Genomic DNA, 22,226 nt, shown 5'->3' with positions numbered 1-22,226 from the left:
TTAACCATTTCGCCAGTTCAGCAGAATAAAAGTCAATTAGCGAATATATTGAAACGTTTGTTCTCAGATAAGAATGAGTAGTGAAATGAATGAAATAGTCCTGCTTTTCAACTTACTTTTCTTCTCCGCTTTTCTCCCCTTTAATATCTACAGTTTTTCGAACAAGTCAACTTAATAAAAACTTTGCTATCTTCAGTACAGAACTACAATACAAATAAGTACAGAAATACAAATAAGTACAAAAATCCAATCTGTACTTACTTGCAATCACCAATATTTTGCAAACTGCAATTGCTCAACCCCACTTGTTTATTTAAGTTATTTTGTTTGTTGTAATTATAATTTTGTTGATAAATTTTTCACAATTTTGTAAATAAATTTGATTTTAATTTATTTTTGAAATCTTTTGATTGGTTTTATTTAGTTTCAAAGTTGGTAATGAAGATAATTTTTTTAAAAAGTAATAACGATAGTAGTGAAAGTGCGAAGCACTTGATTAAAATAATAAAGACTTTTCACAACAAGCTTTTCTATGTGTGGTAAAGAGTAAAAATCTTTTTATCTATATTCGGTGTAAAAAAAATCGCATAACTGCTGGAAACGAACCTTTAAAGAAATTAAGTCACAATATATATTATAAAGAAGAAAATATCTGAAAATTCGGTAAAAGTTGAAAATAAATTATGAAAATAGTTGAAATATCAATAAGATATTTTTGTAAATGCCTGTCGTTTTTATTATTTTGTTTTCGCGTCTATATTTTATATTTAAAAATCATTATATACTTTTTAGTAAAATAAAAGCACTAATAACACCACTCTTATTCTTTAATATATTAATTTTATGTTAAAGAATAAAATTATAATATATGAATTTATAATATAAGAATTTATGGGCATTATCTGAAATCATAATATTAGTAGATGAATATCTTCAATGCTTAAAACTCTCAGAAGAGTAATTGTTATACGTGTTTGCTTTTAACATTTTTGAATACTAAATATACAAAAAGAAGGTATTGTGAGCGTTATAAAATTTAACCTAAAGATTTTATCGAATTTCTAAATTTTAAACCGCCCTGGATCTAAAAAAACATCTCAGGGGGAAATTATTTTATATGTGAACACTTACAAAAAGGCATTGATAATTCAATAAAGTAACGAGTACATCCATGAAATTAAGTTTGCGTCCTTTAGCAATTTAGCAATTTTATATTTTAGTATAAATGGACAAGACCGATCAAAAAACTAATAATTTAATTTGATAAGTGATATTGTCTCAAAAATTGCAGGTTTTATATTATACTTTGGATCCAGTCAAGAAAAAGGAAAACACCCACAATCCATACTTGGATCTTTTCACTATGAGTGTTAAACACTTCATTTGGTGGTATGAGAGTGTTCTTCCCTCCACTTTATTATGGTATATAATAAAGTGGAGGGAAGAACACTCTCGTTGGTTTCAGCAAATATTTAAGCTATATACTAGTAATAATTGTCTAAGTATATCAATGGCGTGTTACAAAGTTTGAATAACTACGAGGGCGGCGAAGTTTAAAAATAATCGCTCATCGTTCACTCGGTACATGATTGGTGAACTTGGGCAGATTGGTCTATTTAATCGAGGAATAGAAATTTGGGGTCTTGGTAACTCCGCCCCTTTCATACGCATAACCGCAAATGTGATACAACCGCTTTAGGGAGAGATATACCTCCTCCAGACCACAGCTAACAAAGGTCCAAACATCGTCTGTTTAAACAGTGTATTCTCATTTCAACAGGTAGTTTCTCTAAATCTACGAGTCACATTAAACTAAAAGTAAAGGTTCAACACTTTAAAAAGCACCAATCAAATATTTTTGATATAGAATCAATTTAAATGATAAATTAGGTAAACAAGAATATTATGTTTCAGAATTTTTAATATGATTTACCTTCCTTGTAGCAGATTGTAAATAATGTTCTATCCATTAATATAATTTATTAAATAAAGATTTATTTTAGATATATATTCATAAATAAAACTTTTTTGATGAATTTTTAAATTCATAAAATAATCAGTTGTTAACCTTTGAATGGAAATGTAACACATTCATTACTTCATTCCAAATAGTTAGTCAATTTTACTTTGAGGATTAATCTATTTCGAAGTGTACAAGTAATATATGAAATCTATTAGTTGCCGCGATTTTTTAAAATTACAAGGGCTCAACGAATAATATTTTCCATAATCAAATGGTACATGCGACAAAATGAAAATTAAATAGACAATTTTGAAACAAAAGAAAATAAAAAATATTAATTCAGAAATAAATATAATGTTAAGTATAAATCAAAAATAAATATAAATATTGTAAATCCAAATAATGGTTTTCTCTTTTTGTAGATAAAAATATTGTGCACTTTAAAGGATATAATATAATGTAAACCTATAATAAAGCATAACACATGGTAATCTTTATACGTAATCTTTATACGAAAATATTCTTTATATAAAAAATCACTAAAACTTTATCCATATCTAATAAAAATCTTAAAATAAAAAATATCACAGCTTTATAGATTTAATTCTTAGATTCTGAATATCTAAAAAAGAGTCCTTTTTTTAAGAGATAAAATAAAAGCAGTTTAAAAAGGGCTGGTTTAGAAGTAAAGCAAACGAATATAAATTTTGTTAGTATGCATAAAAAAATAATCTATTAATAAGTTAACTGAGACTGACACTATGTTCCTAGAGAATAAAGACAGAGTTATGTTTCTCTTAGTGTTATGTCCCGGAATTTCTGGTTTTGTATAAAAGTTTATTTCATATCACAGAGAATTGTTAACTTATTACCATTTGGACCGACATAAGATTTATGCCCATTGCCAAAGAAATTTTTGGAGTAACTTTTTGCCAAATATCTGACTATTTTTATGGCAACCCTAAAAATCATTTGTTGCTATGATATATATTGTAGTCAGTCAAGATGCTGGACTTTTGGCGAGTGTTAGGAAGGTTGGCAGGATTTTGTTGCGCTTAGCGTGAAACCGGACATCAATCTCAAATCTTACTCACAACTGAAGTTGATAGAATTTGTTCAAATTGTCAATACGTCACAAAAATTAATGTGTTATATATATAATTTTCTAATTTAAACAGTTAAACAACTTAACTTAAACTAGGTTGCATATTCCAAACTGGTAATGCAAAATAATAAAGTGAAAAAAAAAACAATCAGGAAATATAAAACTTCTTACAATTGGCAGTATATTTAGAATAAAACCTTCACAAATTTCCAGAAGTGGTAAGAAAAAGACTTTCACTTTAAAATTTTTTGACAAGAAATGAGAATTCAGTGTTATCGAATTCTTAATGAAAAAGAAGAAAATTATTGTTTATTTTAACGATGAAAAGGGATAGTCGATAAACTCCATAGATAGTATTGTCTTTCAATAAAAATATTGTCAAAATTCATCATTTGCCTATTTATTTTATTGAAATCTATAGAGAATGAATCCAAATGAAAAACTCAGCTTCAAAAGGGAGAGAGAGGCAAATACAGTGTAAAATGAAAGTAGTATCTAAATTCATATTAACATATTTTATTATTGTAAAAATAGCCATGATGAAATTCATTGATACTTTTGAATGTTTAAATATTTTTAACTGATCAAAACGCCAAAAGATTTATTACAAAAAAATTTAGCCTTTTTATTTTAAAAAAAAAAAACCCTTTTGAAAAAGAATTCTTACTAAAACTGCGGTTTTATCAGAATGCAGACGATAATTAAAACGTAAAAATTTATTCTTATAAGAATGAATTGTTTCTTTTTTTTTTAGAATTAAGATGTAAATATATAAAATTATTCGTTTAAGTGAGAAACAGAATACAAATTAATACAAATAAATATTATTTTGAAATACTAGACAATCATTACCAAAAAAATTAAAAGTTATAATTTTTATGAAACGGATGTCATACTACGAGGCATTTTATCAAAAGAAGCCTTTTTATTTGGATCGTTTTCTATGAAACTATATCCATCCCGAGAATAATAAAGAAAAATTACATAATTTAAAAAGATCTTAGATCCTGAAAGTTTTAAAAATCATTTGATTTTAAATTGAAGTTTAAAACTTTGACTTAAACAAAATGTTTTATTCTTATTTTTCAGCCTGCAAGACAGAGAAATCCAAGTCCAATGCATCCAGCTCATCGAGAGGTAAGTAATCATTCATGTCATAGTATTGTTCGAATACTTTATTTCCAGTTTATTCAACTAGGTTTGCTTTATGGTTTTAAAATATCCTACTCACCAAAATGTAGTCGAATTTCATATTTCTTGAGCCCATCTAGCTTGTAATTCAAACAACTGAATTCAATCGGAACGAAACCCAACCGAAAGGAAGGCTTGTATTTCATTTTTCACTGAGTACTATGACAGACAAGATTGGAACTTTGTAATGATTACTGAAACATAAAATTGATTTCGAGGTATACGGTTGGAATTTCAATTTCTCGAATGTATTCTCTATTCTACTTCGCTTTATGTATACTGAATATATAACAAAGATTTCTAGGTAATTGAGGGGGTTTTCGTAAAATAAATATGAGCGGCAAGAAAAGGAAGAACTCTTTGATTCGTTATTTATTTTTCCCAGTTTTCCATTTTTATGGTAATATTGCAGCAGTTGGTAATTCAATCTCTAAGAGGAAATCTTCAATATAAAGTGCGTTCGCATAAAAGATTTCTGCTCCGTTTGCTAGTAAATATTCATTTGAATTTACAGTTGTTTTACTGGAAATACATCTGTAGACTTCAGATAAATTGTTCTAAAAGAAACTTTTTACCGAAATTTAATTGACAAAATGATAAAATTTGAAATTTTCATATAGCAATAACATTTTTCATGTAACAAACTGATATAAGTGAAAACGTAATTCTTGTTCAGGAAATATAAAAAATAAAAATATAATTTAAATTAATATGTTTTTATTTTTAATTAATGAAAAAATATAATTATAATAAAGAAGAAAAGCTTTTAAAAATATGCTTTATTAAAAACTAGCCGCCTTTGGCGACCAGCCGGTTCGCCAATCTTAATGTTCGTTTAAATTTTAATAATTAAATAGGTTGAACCGGAGTTTAGCCCCCTTCTTCGCCAAGTTGCGATAACGCGCCAAAGCTGGCAATCTTTATTATGAACTATAATTGAACATCTGCTCCTTTGCTTTTGAACATTTCGCAAGGCCGTTGTTGGCGATTTTTAAAAATTGCTCCAAGCAGGGGGTTAAACTCCGGTCGTGCCATTAAATATTTTACGCAATTCCAACTTTAATAGATTCTTCAGCAAAATATTTTAAAACTTCAAATTTTGATAGTCATATAATTCACTCATAATATTATAAAGGCCTTCAGTCATAGCGTGATATGTATCTCTCTAATTTTCTGTTACCTCTCGTAGAAATTATGCTTTAAATTAAAGTGTAAATGATTAATCTGCAATTAATATAATAATATTTTTTACTGAAACAAAGCATTTTTTTAATACTATGATTACTGATAATAGAGTCACTGAGCATTTAAACTTTATGGGCACTAAAGAATATCTTTCTTAATTTATGTAATATCTCAAGAATTTGTCAACAAAAATTTCTCAGATTCATCATGAACAGATCGATTCATTACCAATGTTTCATTTTAAATGCATCAAACACTAAGAAAATAAAATGAATCGTTTAAAATAATCGGTCGAAAACAGGTTTAAAAAAACTACTTAAAAAACGATGTACTTAAAACTATAAGCATATACAAAAAATATATAACTAACATAAATACAATTTACTTAAAAAAGCATGCAACTAACCTAAAAATAATTTAAATCATCCGTTGGTTGTCATGTCAACAGTCAGAAAATAATGCGCATGCTTGAATTTTCTTCGCCAGTTACGTTAACGCAAATGCGTGAATTTTTCTACGCCAGTTCGGGTCACGCTATGCAGATTATACATTTTTAATTTCCTTTATTCTTTGTTATTTTAATTCAAAAGTACTTCAGAATGAATCTGAAACATGGATTAATTAACAATGTTTAATTTTAAATGCATAAAACATTGAGAAAATAAACAGAATCGTTTGTAATAAACCGCCGAAAAATGTTAACCCTAGCCTCAATTCTGTTGGGAGAAAAAAATAATTGAAGCCTTACTCATTTGGCGGTGGGGAAAATGGAAGATTTTTTTGGCGGAAAAGTTGGCGGTGGGGAAAATTGAAGATTTTTTTTGGCGGGAAAGTTAGTTTTTAACTAATAATTAAAATTCTAATTAAAATTTCAAAAAAGGGGACCCCAGGTGCACATTCCCGACCTCTAAGGTATACATGTACCAAATTTGATAGCTGTATGTCAAATGACCTGGCCTGTAGAGCGCCAACACACACACACACACACACACACACACACACACACACACACACACACATTGAGCTTTATTATAAGTATAGATATAAATTATTTTTATTATTTTATAAACAACATTCGCTCAAAAGATTTCTGCTCCGTTTGCTAGTAAATATTCATTGGAATTTTCAATTTTTTTTTTCTGAAAATACGTCTATAGACCTCAGATAAATTGTCCTAAAAGAAAATTATTACCGTAACGGAAAGTTTAATTGACAAAATGCTAAAATTTGAAATTTTCATATAACAATAACATTTTTCATGTAACAAACTGATAGAAGTGAAAACGCAATTCTTGTTCATGAAATATAAAAAATAGAAATATAATTTAAATTAATATTTAGTTTTTATTTTTAATTAATGAAAAAACATAATTAAGAATAAAAAAGAAAAGCTTTTAAAAATATGCTTTATTAGAAATATAAATTATTTTTACTATTTTATAAATTGCATTCGCATAAAAGATTTCTGCTTCATTTACTAGTAAATTTTCATTGGAATTTTCAGATGTTTTGCTGGAAATACGTCTGTAGACTTGAGATAAATTGTTCTGAAAGAAAATTTTTACCGTAACGGAAAGTTTAATTGATAAAATGCTGCAATTTGAAATTTTCATACAGCAATAATATTTTTCATATAACAGACTGATATAAGCGAAAATGCAATTCTTGTTCATGAAATATAAAAAAATAGAAATATAATTTAAATTAATATTAATCTTAATGACAAAATTAAAAATAAAAATGGAAAGCTTTTAAAAATACGCTTTATTAGAAATAGAAATTATTTTTATTAAAAAGTTGGACATGGGAAAATAATTATAAATCCACTTAGCGTTAATACAAATACTCTAAGCAAATTGGAAATATCACCACATTTATAATATATTTCAATATTTAAAGATATTTTGGAATTGTCTTTCGTAAGATTTTTATTTCAATTTTTTTTTTTGAAATATTGCTTTCTTTTTCTCAATATTTTATAGTTTTTTTTAATGTCCATAGTTCTTTTTAAAATAAAACGTAATTAAAAAAAATATTTATATCTTTGATCTTTTCTAATTTTAATGTTTTAATTTTTTATTAATTCAAATTTGTAAATATTTCAGAAAGTTAAAATAATTTTTTTTCATAAATTTACTACCAGATGGGGCATTTCATATAGAATTGAAACTGATCACTTAATTGGCAATTTGACCTTGAAAATATTTTAAAATTAATTATTAGCGAGACCATCATTTTGATACCATGCAAAATACTATAATCTAAAAATATTTCTGCAATTTATTAATGCAGAAATTGGCGGAAGAAATAGTGTAGAATTTCATCTTTACAAACATAAAAATTTAATTTAAATACAGACTTCAAAGAAATTGAGAAATTACCGATTTATTCTCTCTATTACAGCATTTCATAGCTTGGAAAATTATTTAATCATAGAAATTCCTTGGAAAATTATAGCAATTTAGGAATATTCCTAGTTTGTTAACGTTTAGAAATGTTTTAAATTAATAGCGGATTACACCCCAAAATAGATTTAAATTGATTGTTAATTACATGATGTTTAAAGCTTATAAATAGATTTTCTATTTAATACATTTTCTGGAATGTCATTACTGTGCAATTAAAGTTATATGAATTATAATTATGGAATGAAATTCAATATTAGAAATTGCGTGTAAATTTCTTTTTTGAGTTTTCAATGCATTCGCGTAAGAAAAAAACTTTGCAATAAATAAGTTGAAAAATACTATTTTTTTTCCTGTATAGATTATAAGCTTGAATAAGTATATAAAAGAAATACGAAACACAGATTTTTTTAAACTATATTTTTTCTGTATAAATTATAAGCTTAAATAAGTATATAAAAGAAGTACGAAACACAGATTTTTAAACTGTATTTTTTCTGTATAAATTATAAGCTTAAATAAGTATATAAAAGAAGTACGAAACACAGATTTTTAAACTGTATTTTTCCTGTATAGATTATAAGCTTGAATAAGTATATAAAAGAAGTACGAAACACAGATTTTTAAACTGTATTTTTCCTGTATAGATTATAAGCTTGAATAAGTATATAAAAGAAATACGAAACACAGATTTTTTTAAACTATATTTTTCCTGTATAGATTATAAGCTTGAATAAGTATATAAAAGAAATACGAAACACAGATTTTTTTAAACTATATTTTTTCTGTATAAATTATAAGCGTAAATAAGTATATAAAAGAAGTACGAAACACAGATTTTTAAACTGTATTTTTTCTGTATAAATTATAAGCTTAAATAAGTATATAAAAGAAGTACGAAACACAGATTTTTAAACTGTATTTTTCCTGTATAGATTATAAGCTTGAATAAGTATATAAAAGAAATACGAAACACAGATTTTTTTAAACTATATTTTTCCTGTATAGATTATAAGCTTGAATAAGTATATAAAAGAAGTACGAAACACAGATTTTTAAACTGTATTTTTTCTGTATAAATTATAAGCTTAAATAAGTATATAAAAGAAGTACGAAACACAGATTTTTAAACTGTATTTTCTCTGTATAAATTATAAGATTAAATAAGTATATAAAAGAAGTACGAAACACAGATTTTATATATACTTTTTCTGTATAAATTATAAACAAAAATAATTACATAAAAGAAGTACGTAACACAGATTTTTTAAGTCTGCAAAAATTTTAAGTATTTCAAGAAACTATAAAAAGCAAAAATTATGGAGATTTCACTACGACATAATGTTCTTAAAAGCAGATATTATCAAGGCAGACAATGTTTGTATAACCATTAATAAAGGTTAAAAAATTTTAAAAATTAAGTTGGGTTGGAAAGAAAAGATAAATGTGTGTATAAAGTGAATAGAAAAGAAATACTCAAAGCTAATCTTTTTATTGGCTGAAAATATCCTGCTATATTGAGATTTCATATAAATAATACATATAATTAATTTCATATAAATAATACATATAAACAATTTCAGAATCATGTAGTATAAGATAATAAATTTTTAAAAAGTCGAAAGATTGTGAACATTAAAATAAATTTCTTCCATATTTCAATAGTAATAATTCATTCAGATGTAATCAGTTACTTTCTTAGAGATGTTTTATATTTTACCTTCTCGTATGCGAAGTAAAGAGTATTGTAATGGTTAAAAGTATCGTCATCGTTAAAAAAAGGTATTAAATCGTTACTAATCGTTATCGTAATTAATCGTTATTAAAAATATTGTAATCATTTAAAATTTGAACTCGAGATTTTGACGAATCTCCATGTTTTAGACCTGCCTGAATTCGAAAAACATATTTTTAACAAAGGTTCGTCTCTCTGTCAGTCTGTAACAAAGGTAACTCAAAAACTTTTTGAGCTAGATGGATGAAATTTGGTATATGGGCTTCAAACCAAATTTGTAGATACCTAACAAAATTTGAGCAAACATCGTTGAAAGCAAGTCTATCTGTCCGGCTGTTCGAATATATGTTTGTATGATAACTACAAAAAGAAAAGAGGGGGTCTATGAAATTAGGGACACAGATTTAACATCTTTAGTATAGGGACCTATCAAATTTTGAGCGAAATGCCTTAAGGGGTTGATTGTCTATAGGAGTGTACTTTCAGAAACATATAAACGCTATAATTCGTAAACGGAATGACTGAAATGTATCAAACTTGGCGATTTTGAATGTAGTTTAATGCCAAATTTTTGCTTCAATCGGTTGGGAGGAACCCGGCTAAAACATAAATTCGATTTTTGGATACTTTTGATCTTATGCCAGGGATTAATCCCATAATCAATCTCCAAGGATCACACAGTAGATTCAGCAAAAGTACTAAATTCTCGCCAAAGATTTTTATTTCGAAACAAGTGCACGTCCACGTCATGTAAGGCGTTCACTGGCATCACATCTTTATTAGAGGAAGAGTGCGAGGGAGTTTTGGGAAGACCAATCCTACTGCTTTAAATTTGTAAATATTTATAACATGGAATATAAAAAAAATATTTATAAATAGTGCATGGTTGACATGAGAAAAATCTGGCGTGAATAAATTTGGAATCAATATTACCTACAAACAATAGTGGAATTAAACACATAAACATGAAAATATTTAAATGGGGACCCCTTTTTTCTAGAAGAGCAATGGGCCCCGCTTCCATTTTGGTATCGGAGAATCGTTAGTTAGGTACTCTATTCCATAACATATTCAGTTTTTTTTAACACCTTGAACACCTTGTTATAAGTCGCAGGAATTCGTATGTCTTGAAGCTTGTACAGTGCATTGGTTAAGATATCGTCTTCGCTGTATAATAAAAAATTCAAAATTTCTATAAATTTATGATGAAGTTTTAAATTAATAAATTTACAACTGTACATAAAAAATAATGATAGATGTGGCTATATACATTTTCACGTAGTAAGAAATTAACCTGAGTTGACATTTGTACTGAGCTGATTTATTTATACATTTTAAAATTCATTTCATTGGAAATTAAAGCATCTGGTAATTTTTAAAATTCAGTGAATTAAAAAAAAATTCATAAGAGGTATAGACATTTATAGTTTGAGAAAGCGAAGATGAATTTTCTGTATTGAAAAAAACTTTAACCGAAAACAAATGTCACATGTTTAGCGCGTTTTTAATAATGAACGTTTTTACATTATGAAAACGTCCTGAAAGAAAACGTTTATCAAGGTATATTTGTATGAGAAAGCCACAGATACAACACTGAACACAATGACAGCTGTACAAGAGAAATGAAATAAATTGATTTAAAATCAGTGCCTAGAAAGGCATTTTTATTAATGCTTTTGACAGCAAATATTTTATTTCATTTATTTTCTTCTTTTTAACCTTAAGATTTATTGTTTCAAAACTGGTTACTAAATGAGGTATAGTATAGTATAAAGTATAGTTTCGAAATTTGATTTAATTAATCATTAAATAATAATTAAATTATGTTCATTAATAAATTATTAATATGTTCATTAATAAAAAAACTATGTTTTTTCATTCAGAATATAAAAGTGTACAAAATTTCAAACCTCAAGTAACATTAACCCTTTAAAGGGCCATTTTTTTCTAGTCATGTTATGTTAAAATATTTTTTGGCTTGAAATTAGAATAAGAAAAGGGATTCATTTAGTTTATTAGATAAATTTAATTTGATTAATTAATTAATTAATTTGGTTAATTAATAATTAAGTGACAAACCAAGACTCATCATTTTGTCCGAAATAAAGAACTGAAGCATCTGAGTTTTTGTATTTCTAAAAAAAAATTGTTAGATCTTATGCCAACCTACATAATTTCATATAAAGTTTGATACATTTGGTGGGAAGCATACTTCCCACGGCCCTAGAAAGGGTTCAGAAATGTGTAAAAATTGTTGGGAGACGTTGGTATAATATATATTTATTTTTTTTAACGATGCTTAGATGTTACAATTCAAAAAAGTAATTAATAGAATAACAACAGTAGCAAGGATGATTCCACTCAAGCTAAATGTTATTGTACTAAAATGTTTGCTTATTTGTCGCAAAAAAGGAGTCAAATAAATAAATGAGTAAATTTCCTCTTAACAAGTATAAAACAAATCAAGTTAAGTAAAAAATATCCACAAAGGCTGCTGCATTATACGGCGAATGCAATGTTATTCACTATTCATAATTCAATAAATTACCTAAATATGTAACTAACATATTGAGACATATAACATATTATATTCCAGTTATTTATTTAAAACAAAACAAACATAAAATGAAAATATTTAAAAAATATCCCAAGACTAATTTTAGGAAAGTTCTCCAGACTAAACATTAGAATTTCAATATAAAATTCAAAAATCGAATTACAATTCTGCACTTGATATATCATCAAACGTAATATTATGCATATTCTATTTATAGGAATATCTCACTTAATTACTGCAATACAACGAAATGTCCGAATAAAGATTTTAAAATCCCCATTAATAATAAAGGAACTATTGAAACTAAATTCATCCACAACAGATTTATATATATAAAAAAAACCTGATTAACAATGCTTAATATTGCAAAGGTATTTGCTTACTCTTAACTCATTAGGACATAATAACATGCATAACAAACGATACAAATCTTTTGTCATATTTTTGTAACAATAATTCGAAATAATGAAGCACAATTTTTTCAACCAATTTAATTCTTTTGATGCTTAACTTGGACATGCTTTAGATTTCTGGTATTCAATCTTATTTTCTTCACAAAGGACTGGAAAATTGTTTTTTAAACGAACCACATCAAGAAAATAAATAGATATTCCGGATAATATTTTCTGGAAAGGTAACTCTGTAATTTGCATAACACAATGTAATCTGGCATTATTTATTAGAAAATTTAAATCTCGAGGGAAAACAGATCACCATTACTTGAGGATTATTTATAAAACTAAATTACGAAAAACAATTTGAGATAGCAGATTTGCGTTGTTACCGAATTGCGGAACTTGAAAATAATAATGAACTTCAAACCAAAGCTTATTCGCAAATGAATTTGAAAATTCAAATATCAAATCTAATTCGATTTTATTGGTTCATTAATTATGCGAATAAGAAAGTAATTACAGTAAATGAAAAATATCGTCTGTAAGTTGAAATAAAACTAAATTTAAATGTGGTTTGATTTAAACCAAAAATTAATGACTTTGCTTCATTTAATGAAGGGTCTTCTTTTCTAAATAATATGTGAACTAAAAATAATAAAACTCTGTAGCAGAATTATTGAAAAAAAGTAATGATATTATATTTAGAAAAATTACTTAGAAATTATTCCCGATGTGCAACTTGAGAATAATTGCAAATAATAGAATTATAAATATACACTACCTCAAACAATCAATTAAAACAACTCTGGATTTTAGAGTTTTGTAAGGTAAAAAGAATTTACATATTCTAAATTGCAACTCTTATTATGAAATTAATAGAAAATATGTTTAAAAAACTGCATCAACTTTATGGAATGCATTTGTTTAATTAAAGACATATTTTAAAATGCGTTTTCATTGATTCAGTGTTTGCTTTTAATTAATTCGAAAGCTTTAATAACTATAACAAGTTTAATTATCTTTTGAGATTAAATCTCGACTTTTGCTAGTATTATTATGGCCGATTACTCTTTTCTATAAAAAGGTTAGAATGTAGTCTGTAGTAGCATAAATTCTTCACACGTTGCTATTCAAATAGGCAATCTGGAGCATTTTTTTTTTAATTTCTTACTTATTAAAGCAAACTCTTATTTTCCTTTTTGGATGCTGCATAACAATACTCATTATTTCAGTTTCCCACAACATAATCCATTGCGGACATATTTCCGTTGAACATTGTAAAAGAAATTCATCATTTTTTTAAATGAATTAGTGTATTATGTGTAATCATTTATAAGAAAGTGTGATATCAATTCATTTTATTATTTCATTACTACCCCTCCGGCATAAGATGTTGTTCAGTATATTTACAATGCTATTCGACATCCTGAATACTATACAATAACTATGATATATTTTAATTTTAAGGTGTACGTACACACTTGAAGATTTTTTTTTTAAATTTTAACTTTAAAAATCCAGTTTTTTTCACAGTAGGTTATTAATATATATTTAAACTCATATCAGTGAGAAAAAACCATATTACACTAATTATTAATTAATTAATTAATATTTAATGAGCTAATTAGCCTATTTTTTAAAACATGATATCCTAAATTCTAATTTGTACAGACACACAATTCTAGTTGGAAATGATGCCTATTATTAGTCTTCATATTGTCTGCCTCAAACAAGTTATAAAAATGTATAGTTTTTTTTAAACAATTTTGAAATGAATAGAAAAAGTGATATTTTTTCTGTAATTTTAACTTTTAAACAGTTATTAAAAATTTATTTCTACAAATATAATTTTGATTGAGGCACAAAACATCCGCTATTTCATACAAATTATTTTGATATATAAATAACTGCATTTGGTTCATTTCTTGTTGAGTTATGATTGTTTGAATGAAGCAACATAGTGGGAAAATATCATTCTTCATAAAATGAGTTTTAAAAACACCGTAACTAGAGATTTAAGGAAAGAACCTCAAGAAAAATAATTATAACTCGAGAAATATTTCGAATATTGACAAGATGTTGGTATCGTTTGAAAGCTAAAGGGTCAGAGAACATTATCAAGCAATAAAAAAATATTCGATATTTTGAACGATTTTCGAAGTTTCAAGTGTGTACATACATCTTAAGGTTCTTGAATATAAAATGATAGAAACACTTTGCTTTATTTTTAAATAAATCAAAAGTGAAATGCATAAATTGTGATCGTTTTAAAAAGTAAAATAACAAATTTTGAATGTGAATGAACAGAATAAGGAGCTTTTATCTTTTTTGAACAAATCATTAAGATAAGAAAATCTTTTTTTAAATGTGTTTATTAGTATTATTGCAGTCATTTTAGCTTTCTAAATTTTTTCTATAAAAAAATTGTTGTAAAATATGTCTCTAAGATAGCAAATTGTTATGTTACCTTCCAATCATTGCCGGCGTATATTTAAAAAAATATTTCAGATTCATAAAAGTGCATCGAATTTGCTTATTTTAGAAATTTTTATCATGTTTATTTTAGGAATAAACCAGACCAATTATTAAATAAAAAATCAACCTTTTGATAAATTCATCCTTTCTAATTTTCTTTATACTAATATTTTAATAAAATTAAAATAAGTCCCACTCTTCAAACACCAAAATTTGCCGAGCCATGAAATATCGTACATCTTAGAAGATTTTTGATTTTTGAATGGCCTCGGCTAAGAATATCCACCAATTAAAGGGCAGTATTTGCTCTAATTAGCAGTTGATTGGTTTACATTAAGAAAATTCATAACTCGGTTAGCTTTATTGGAAATGAGTGGAAGGAAGTTTCGCTTCAAATGTAAGAGAAGTTAAGAATATTTTATAAAGTGATGAAATAGTGGAATGATTGTATAAAAAATGATGTTTTGTCATTTTTATACAGAAAATTTATTGGCCCAAACTGCATAAAATGGAATTATTAGACTATTTAAAGACTTTTTAGTTTCAAATATATCACTATCTCTAATGGTTTAGAAATTAATTGTTGGGACATGATTAAAATGAATTCACTGTACCCGTGCTCTTTTACCTTCGTGAACATGTTAACTAGAATAAGTGTGACTCAATTTGAAATGTGTGCGGCATGCTTTAAAGAGAGTGAAAATTTTGGTCTAGTTTGTTGATGACCACTCTGTTCAAGAAAGATGCAAAAGGGATTCAAAGGGGTTCGCAGAGGTTGAAATTTCAGTTCTGCATAAATCACGCACAATTAAAGACAGAAAAATAAGTGATATATCATCTGAATCTCGCATACGACTTTAGTGTAGAAAGTTTCAGTAGTTGGCATTGACTAAAATTTTTAGACATCTTTCTAGCTTAACGGTTAACTTCGAACTTAATTATCGACTATGACTGTTGTTTATCCTTTGCTTTTCAATTGTCATCTCAACCTTGCTCATGACTTTAGTGTAGAAAGTTTTCAATATTTGCAATTGCTTAGAATTTATAAGCAGTTTCCTGGTTTAATGTTTAACCGCGAACTTAATTGTTGACTTTGACTATTATTTATCTTTTACTTTGAATTATCATCTAAATTTTGTGCGCGTCTTTAGTATAGAAGGTTTTCAATAGTTGCAATTGTTTAGAATTTATAAGCAGTTTCCTGGTTTAATGTTTAACCGCGAACTTAATTGTTGACTTTGACTATTATTTATCTTTTACTTTGAATTATCGTCTAAACTTTGTGCGCGACTTTAGTATAGAAGGTTTTCAATATTTGCAATTGCTTAAAATTTATAAGCAGTTTCCTGGTTTAATGTTTAACCGCGAACTTAATTGTTGACTTTGACTATTATTTATCTTTTACTTTGAATTATCATCTAAACTTTGTGCGCGTCTTTAGTATAGAAGGTTTTCAATAGTTGCAATTGTTTAGAATTTATAAGCAGTTTCCTGGTTTAATGTTTAACCGCGAACTTAATTGTTGACTTTGACTATTATTTATCTTTTACTTTGAATTATCGTCTAAACTTTGTGCGCGACTTTAGTATAGAAGGTTTTCAATAGTTGCAATTGCTTAGAATTTATAAGCAGTTTCCTGGTTTAATGTTTAACCGCGAACTTAATTGTTGACTTTGACTATTATTTATCTTTTACTTTGAATTATCGTCTAAACTTTGTGCGCGACTTTAGTATAGAAGGTTTTCAATATTTGCAATTGCTTAGAATTTATAAGCAGTTTCCTGGTTTAATGTTTAACCGCGAACTTAATTGTTGACTTTGACTATTATTTATCTTTTACTTTGAATTATCGTCTAAACTTTGTGCGCGACTTTAGTATAGAAGGTTTTCAATAGTTGCAATTGTTTAGAATTTATAAGCAGTTTCCTGGTTTAATGTTTAACCGCGAACTTAATTGTTGACTTTGACTATTATTTATCTTTTACTTTGAATTATCGTCTAAACTTTGTGCGCGACTTTAGTATAGAAGGTTTTCAATATTTGCAATTGCTTAGAATTTATAAGCAGTTTCCTGGTTTAATGTTTAACCGCGAACTTAATTGTTGACTTTGACTATTATTTATCTTTTTCTTTGAATTATCGTCTAAACTTTGTGCGCGACTTTAGTATAGAATGTTTTCAATAGTTGCAATTGTTTAGAATTTATGGACAATTTTCTGGTTGAAAGTTTAACCACGAACTTAATTACTGACATTGACTTTTGTTTATGCTTTGCCTGTGGTGAGTCGTTTGAAATGTCTCATCAATCCCATTCTCTTCCAAGCTGTTCCATTCTATTCATTACAACTCTTTTACTTTGAATTTAGAAAAGAAATCGACAACAGAAAGGTTGAAATCTTCTTTTACTTTTCACAGGCAAAAAGATTCCATCTTCATCTTCGGGTGGCCAACAGAAGTTTTAAAAATTAGTGAAATATAAAAGGGAAACAGCTAATGTTTCGATTTAAATTGATATTGCTCTGTAGATCTACTTAACAACATTGTCTTTTATCAATTATGTCTTTTATTGTGGTTCTTTTATTAATAAGTTCGAGAACCAATATATCAATAATAGCATAGAAAAAGATATAAAATAAGAAGAGGTATATCTAGATATTTAATAGCAAAATTTATCATCATATGTAGTTAGTTTCGATTCATGATAAGGTCATTGAATTATTTGTCCTTTTGAAATAGATAATCAGAAAACATCTGTCGCTAAATAAACTATTACGAGATTTTCTGAGAAACATACTGTTCTGTTCCATAATTATCAGATTTCTGATAGTTAGAAAACTTTCTTTTTATTTAATACCTCCCTACAAACTAAAAAAAAGCATTTAGCTTTAAGAAAAAGTGATGTACATGGGTTTTTTTCTTTTTAACTGTAATATTCTTTCGCCATTCTATCAATTCTATCAACAGCTGTAAATAATCGTTTTTATATGTTTTTCGATGAAGATAACAAAGGTTGATAATTAATCGATTATTAGACCAAAATGAATCAGAATCCTCTAAAAACTTTCTCGCATACTCTCTAATAAACTTAAGAGAACGCCTTATAAGGCATTGGTGTACAATAGTTATGAAATATTAACTTTGAACTTGTACTTAGTATTTTTACTGAATCTATTGCGTCAACCTTGGCGAGTTATTTGGCGATTAATCGCTAGCATGCGGTAAATAGTAACCGAAAAATCGAATTTGTGTTGTAGATAAATTTTTTTAACCGATTGAAACAAATATTCAATAGAAAACTGTATTTATAATCAAAAACCTCCCATGCCAAATTTGATATATTTCCGTCATTGCGTTTTTGAATTATCGCTTTAGACGTATTTCTGAAAGTACAGACCGACAGACAGTCAACCCGTTGTAGGATTTGGCTCAAAACGAGATAGATGTCTACTCTATAGATGTTAAATTTGTGTACCGAATTTTATCTATCTAGCTCTCTTGGTTTTGTATTTATCGTGTTAACTTATATTTGGACAGATGGAATTCCTCTGAATAGATTTTACTCAAAATTTGATAGGAATTGCAAATTTAAAGAATGTTCACCAAATTTCAACCGTCTAGCTCAAAGTTATCTTTTGTTATCTTTTGTTATCTTTGTCACAGATATATAGATAATTTCCAAAAATGTGTTTTTCGATCTCAGGGGTTCTAAAACGTGGAGATCGTGAAAATCTCGAGTTTGAAATTTTTGACGATTACTATACTTTTTCTGCACCGCGTATACGAGAAAGTAAAAAAAAAAAAAAAAAAAAAGGGATTTGTTCACTCCTCTTTTTCTTGTATATTTACGCAAAACTGTAAAATTTATGTATTTATTCCTTTTTATATAGTAAAGGAAATTTTAGCATGCATTTTGTAAAATTGACTTTTTACATTGAAAATTTTTATCAGATCATTATAATAAGGGCATAATTACTTATATAAATTTAACCTATCTAATTTCATTTTTCATAATCGGTTTGTTTATCATGCGCACTTACGCACGGATAGACAGACAGTCTTTCCTTTAATGGATTTTGTTCGTTAGTATATATATATATATATATATATATCCTTTTTTTTTCGTTATTTCTATTCATTTACATATTGGCCTACTGATATACATTATTCCAAAAGCGTATATTTTAAAAATCTATAAGACATTTAAATCATGAAGATTTAACAAAATCTCGATATCTTTCAATTCTTTCTCTTTGTATAGTTTGTCAATGACAAATACGGATAAGAATTATATGCAACAGGCGATCAAATATATCGTTGTTATTTCAAAAAGTATTAAAAATGTATGACATATACGAAATAAAATAATTATATTGTTGTTTTCTCAAGTATATTCCTGGAAAATTCAAGGAAATTGATATATATATTAAATATTATAAAGCTGCTTATCTTTTGACGGCAAGATTTCTTAATCATTAAGCAATTAATTACTTTATTCTCCTCTTCATCAACTTCTTCCATTTGATAAACTATAGTAATTAGTGTAATAAACATGATGTTACATAATGTGAATAAAATTGTAAAAAATGTTGTTACAAGTCTTATGTTTCTTCCAAGCTTTCATTAACCTTTGAAGAATCCACTTCCTAAAAATATACAGATTATATGGATTTAGTTTTATTTTTGGATAAATTCCTCTTTTATGGCGGGGTAATCATTGGTGCAATCTTCGGTTTGTAATGGGAAGGCCTATATTCCCAAAGGTGAGTTGAACTTGTTTTATCTGAAATTTGATCCATTCTTTGGGGTCATTCCAAAGTTTTAACACTCATTTAAATTAGATTAATTTCAAATAAAACTTTTAATAAGTAAGCACCGTTTGTGTGCGTGTGTGTGTGTGAAGATAAAATTTAATAAACTTGCAAATTTAAACACACATATTAATGTATCTTGAACGATTAATTTTAATTCGATTATACTACTATATATTCGAGTATCATCGCTACGCTGCCCAATAGTTCAACCAATAGGCGATTACTTATTATAGTTACCCAATAGTTTGATTACTTATTTTTTTTGTTAACAAGCGGCTATAAGATATAACTTCCATAATAAAGATAAACTATTAAAAATATGTAGTGACACAAATATTCAAAGAAAGAAAATTCAAATCTTCAAATGATTAGAAAAAAAACAAACAATTGTTTCTATCTAAAGGCATTTTTGATATTTTTTTTAGACCACAACCTAAAAGGCGAAATTTCTTTTTCTTTAACTATTCCTTATCCACATTTCTTCTGGCCGATTCTGTCTAAATTACTTTGATGAAATATTCATGTGATGAAATGTATTGTTTTCATATAATATCGTACAATTGAAATATAATAATCAATCATAGTACATATCAATAATAATACAGTATATAATAATCAATCATAGTACATATCAATAATAATATATGATGATCAATAATCAATCATATAATTGATTGTTCTCAAAAAATATTATTAAGTATGCAGTAGTAATATTTTACTTTATTTAAATATGTTCATGCATCATTTCTTTCAAGCAATATTAATCAAGTATAGATATTAAGTATAAAATATGTTGCATAAGACAATAAATTATAATACAACATAACTTTGTGTAACATAGAATAGATTTTAGAATAACTAAAAATAAAATTTAGAACATGAAATGAATAATTTTCTTTCGAACTAACATTGCGTATTCAAACACAAAGATATCTATAAAACAAGATAAAATTATGTAAAAGAAAAGTAATTTGATAAAGGAAAATCATTTTTCCACGCAACTTTTATGCTGATTATTTTAAATGAATTCCGTTCTGCGTAATTTTAAATTCTGTTCTATATTATTTATGTTATTATGAGAGTTCTCAACCACCCAACGCAGCCACCCTTTCCAATATTTGTGGTAGGTGGATCTGGCAAAGGTTCAATAAATAAATATAAAGTATGATCAATCAAATGCATACTTTCTGACATTTCATGAAATATGAAAAATCGCGATGCATCTTGTTTAATGATATTCGTGATAAATGACGTTCCCTCGCAGTCGCAATCATCCGAAGATTGCTGCTGTCAGGGAATCATCTAGAAATTGTTTCTTATTCGAGTTCAAAGGATGGCGATTTAACTGCTGCTTTCGCTTAAGTCCAACCTGGTATTGGATTTGATGGGCAAATAATGCATTAGAAGGTTAAATGTCTTATGTCCGTGAGAAATGGAGGTTTAAGAGAGGATTATTATTCCGAGTTCTCCTTGTCATCCGATTATAGTTCGAAATTGTGATATTGTTCAGATTCTGAGTAGCTTTAGTTCCTTAATGTAATGAAGGGATCCATTAATTGGTCTGTCGGGAACATCAAAGTATTAATAGAATGGATTTAGGGAAAGATTTGTATTATGGGGTGATTATTATATTCTAATGCATTCTGATGATGATTAAGGTGTACGTACACACTTGAAGATTTTTTTTTAAATTTTAACTTTAAAAATCCAGTTTTTTCACAGTAGGTTATTAATATATGTTTAAACTCATTTCAGTGAGAAAAAAACCATATTACACTAATTATTCATTAATTAAATAATATTTAATGAGCTAATTAGCCTATTTTTTGAAACATGATATCTTAAATTCTAATTTGTATAGGCACACAATTCTAGTTGGAAATTATGCCTAATACTAGTTTTGATGTTGTCTGCCTCAAACAAGTTATAAAAATGTATAGTTTTTTTAAAACAATTTTTTCATCAACGATGAATAGAAAAAGCGAGATTTTTTCTGTCATTTTAACTTTTAAATAGCTATTAAAAATTTATTTCTATAAATATAACTTTGATTGAAGCACAAAACATCCACTATTTCATACAGATTATTTTGATATATAAATAGATGTATTTGGTTAATTTCTTGTTGAGTTATGATTGTTTGAATGAAGCAACAGAGTGGGAAAATATCATTCCTCATAAAATGAGTTTTATAAACACCGTAACTAGGGTTTTTAATGAAAGCACCTCAAGAAAAATAATTATAACTCGAGAAATATTCCGAATATGGACAACATTTTAGTATCGTTTGAAAGCTAAAGGATCAGAAAACATTATTAAGCAATAAAAAAATATTCGATATTTTGAAGGATTTTCGAAATTTCAAGTGTGTACATACACCTTAAGTCTGTGCCAAAAATGGTGT

At 26.8% G+C, this 22,226-nt stretch overlaps 1 protein-coding gene across 1 annotated transcript in view; it reads left to right on the top strand.

The window, feature by feature from the left end:
• The window catches only part of LOC129984706 (hemicentin-1-like), a 523,194-nt gene that overhangs the window by 405,992 nt on the left and 94,976 nt on the right, over positions 1–22,226 (top strand). The window contains exon 9 of the mRNA XM_056094647.1: positions 4,158–4,205. Coding sequence (XP_055950622.1) covers positions 4,158–4,205 — 48 coding nt within the window. The remainder of the gene's footprint in view (positions 1–4,157; positions 4,206–22,226) is intronic.

Source organism: Argiope bruennichi, chromosome 9, assembly GCF_947563725.1.
Source record: "Argiope bruennichi chromosome 9, qqArgBrue1.1, whole genome shotgun sequence".
Taxonomy (NCBI): domain Eukaryota; kingdom Metazoa; phylum Arthropoda; class Arachnida; order Araneae; family Araneidae; genus Argiope; species Argiope bruennichi.
This window is presented reverse-complemented; position numbering and strand designations above follow the sequence as displayed.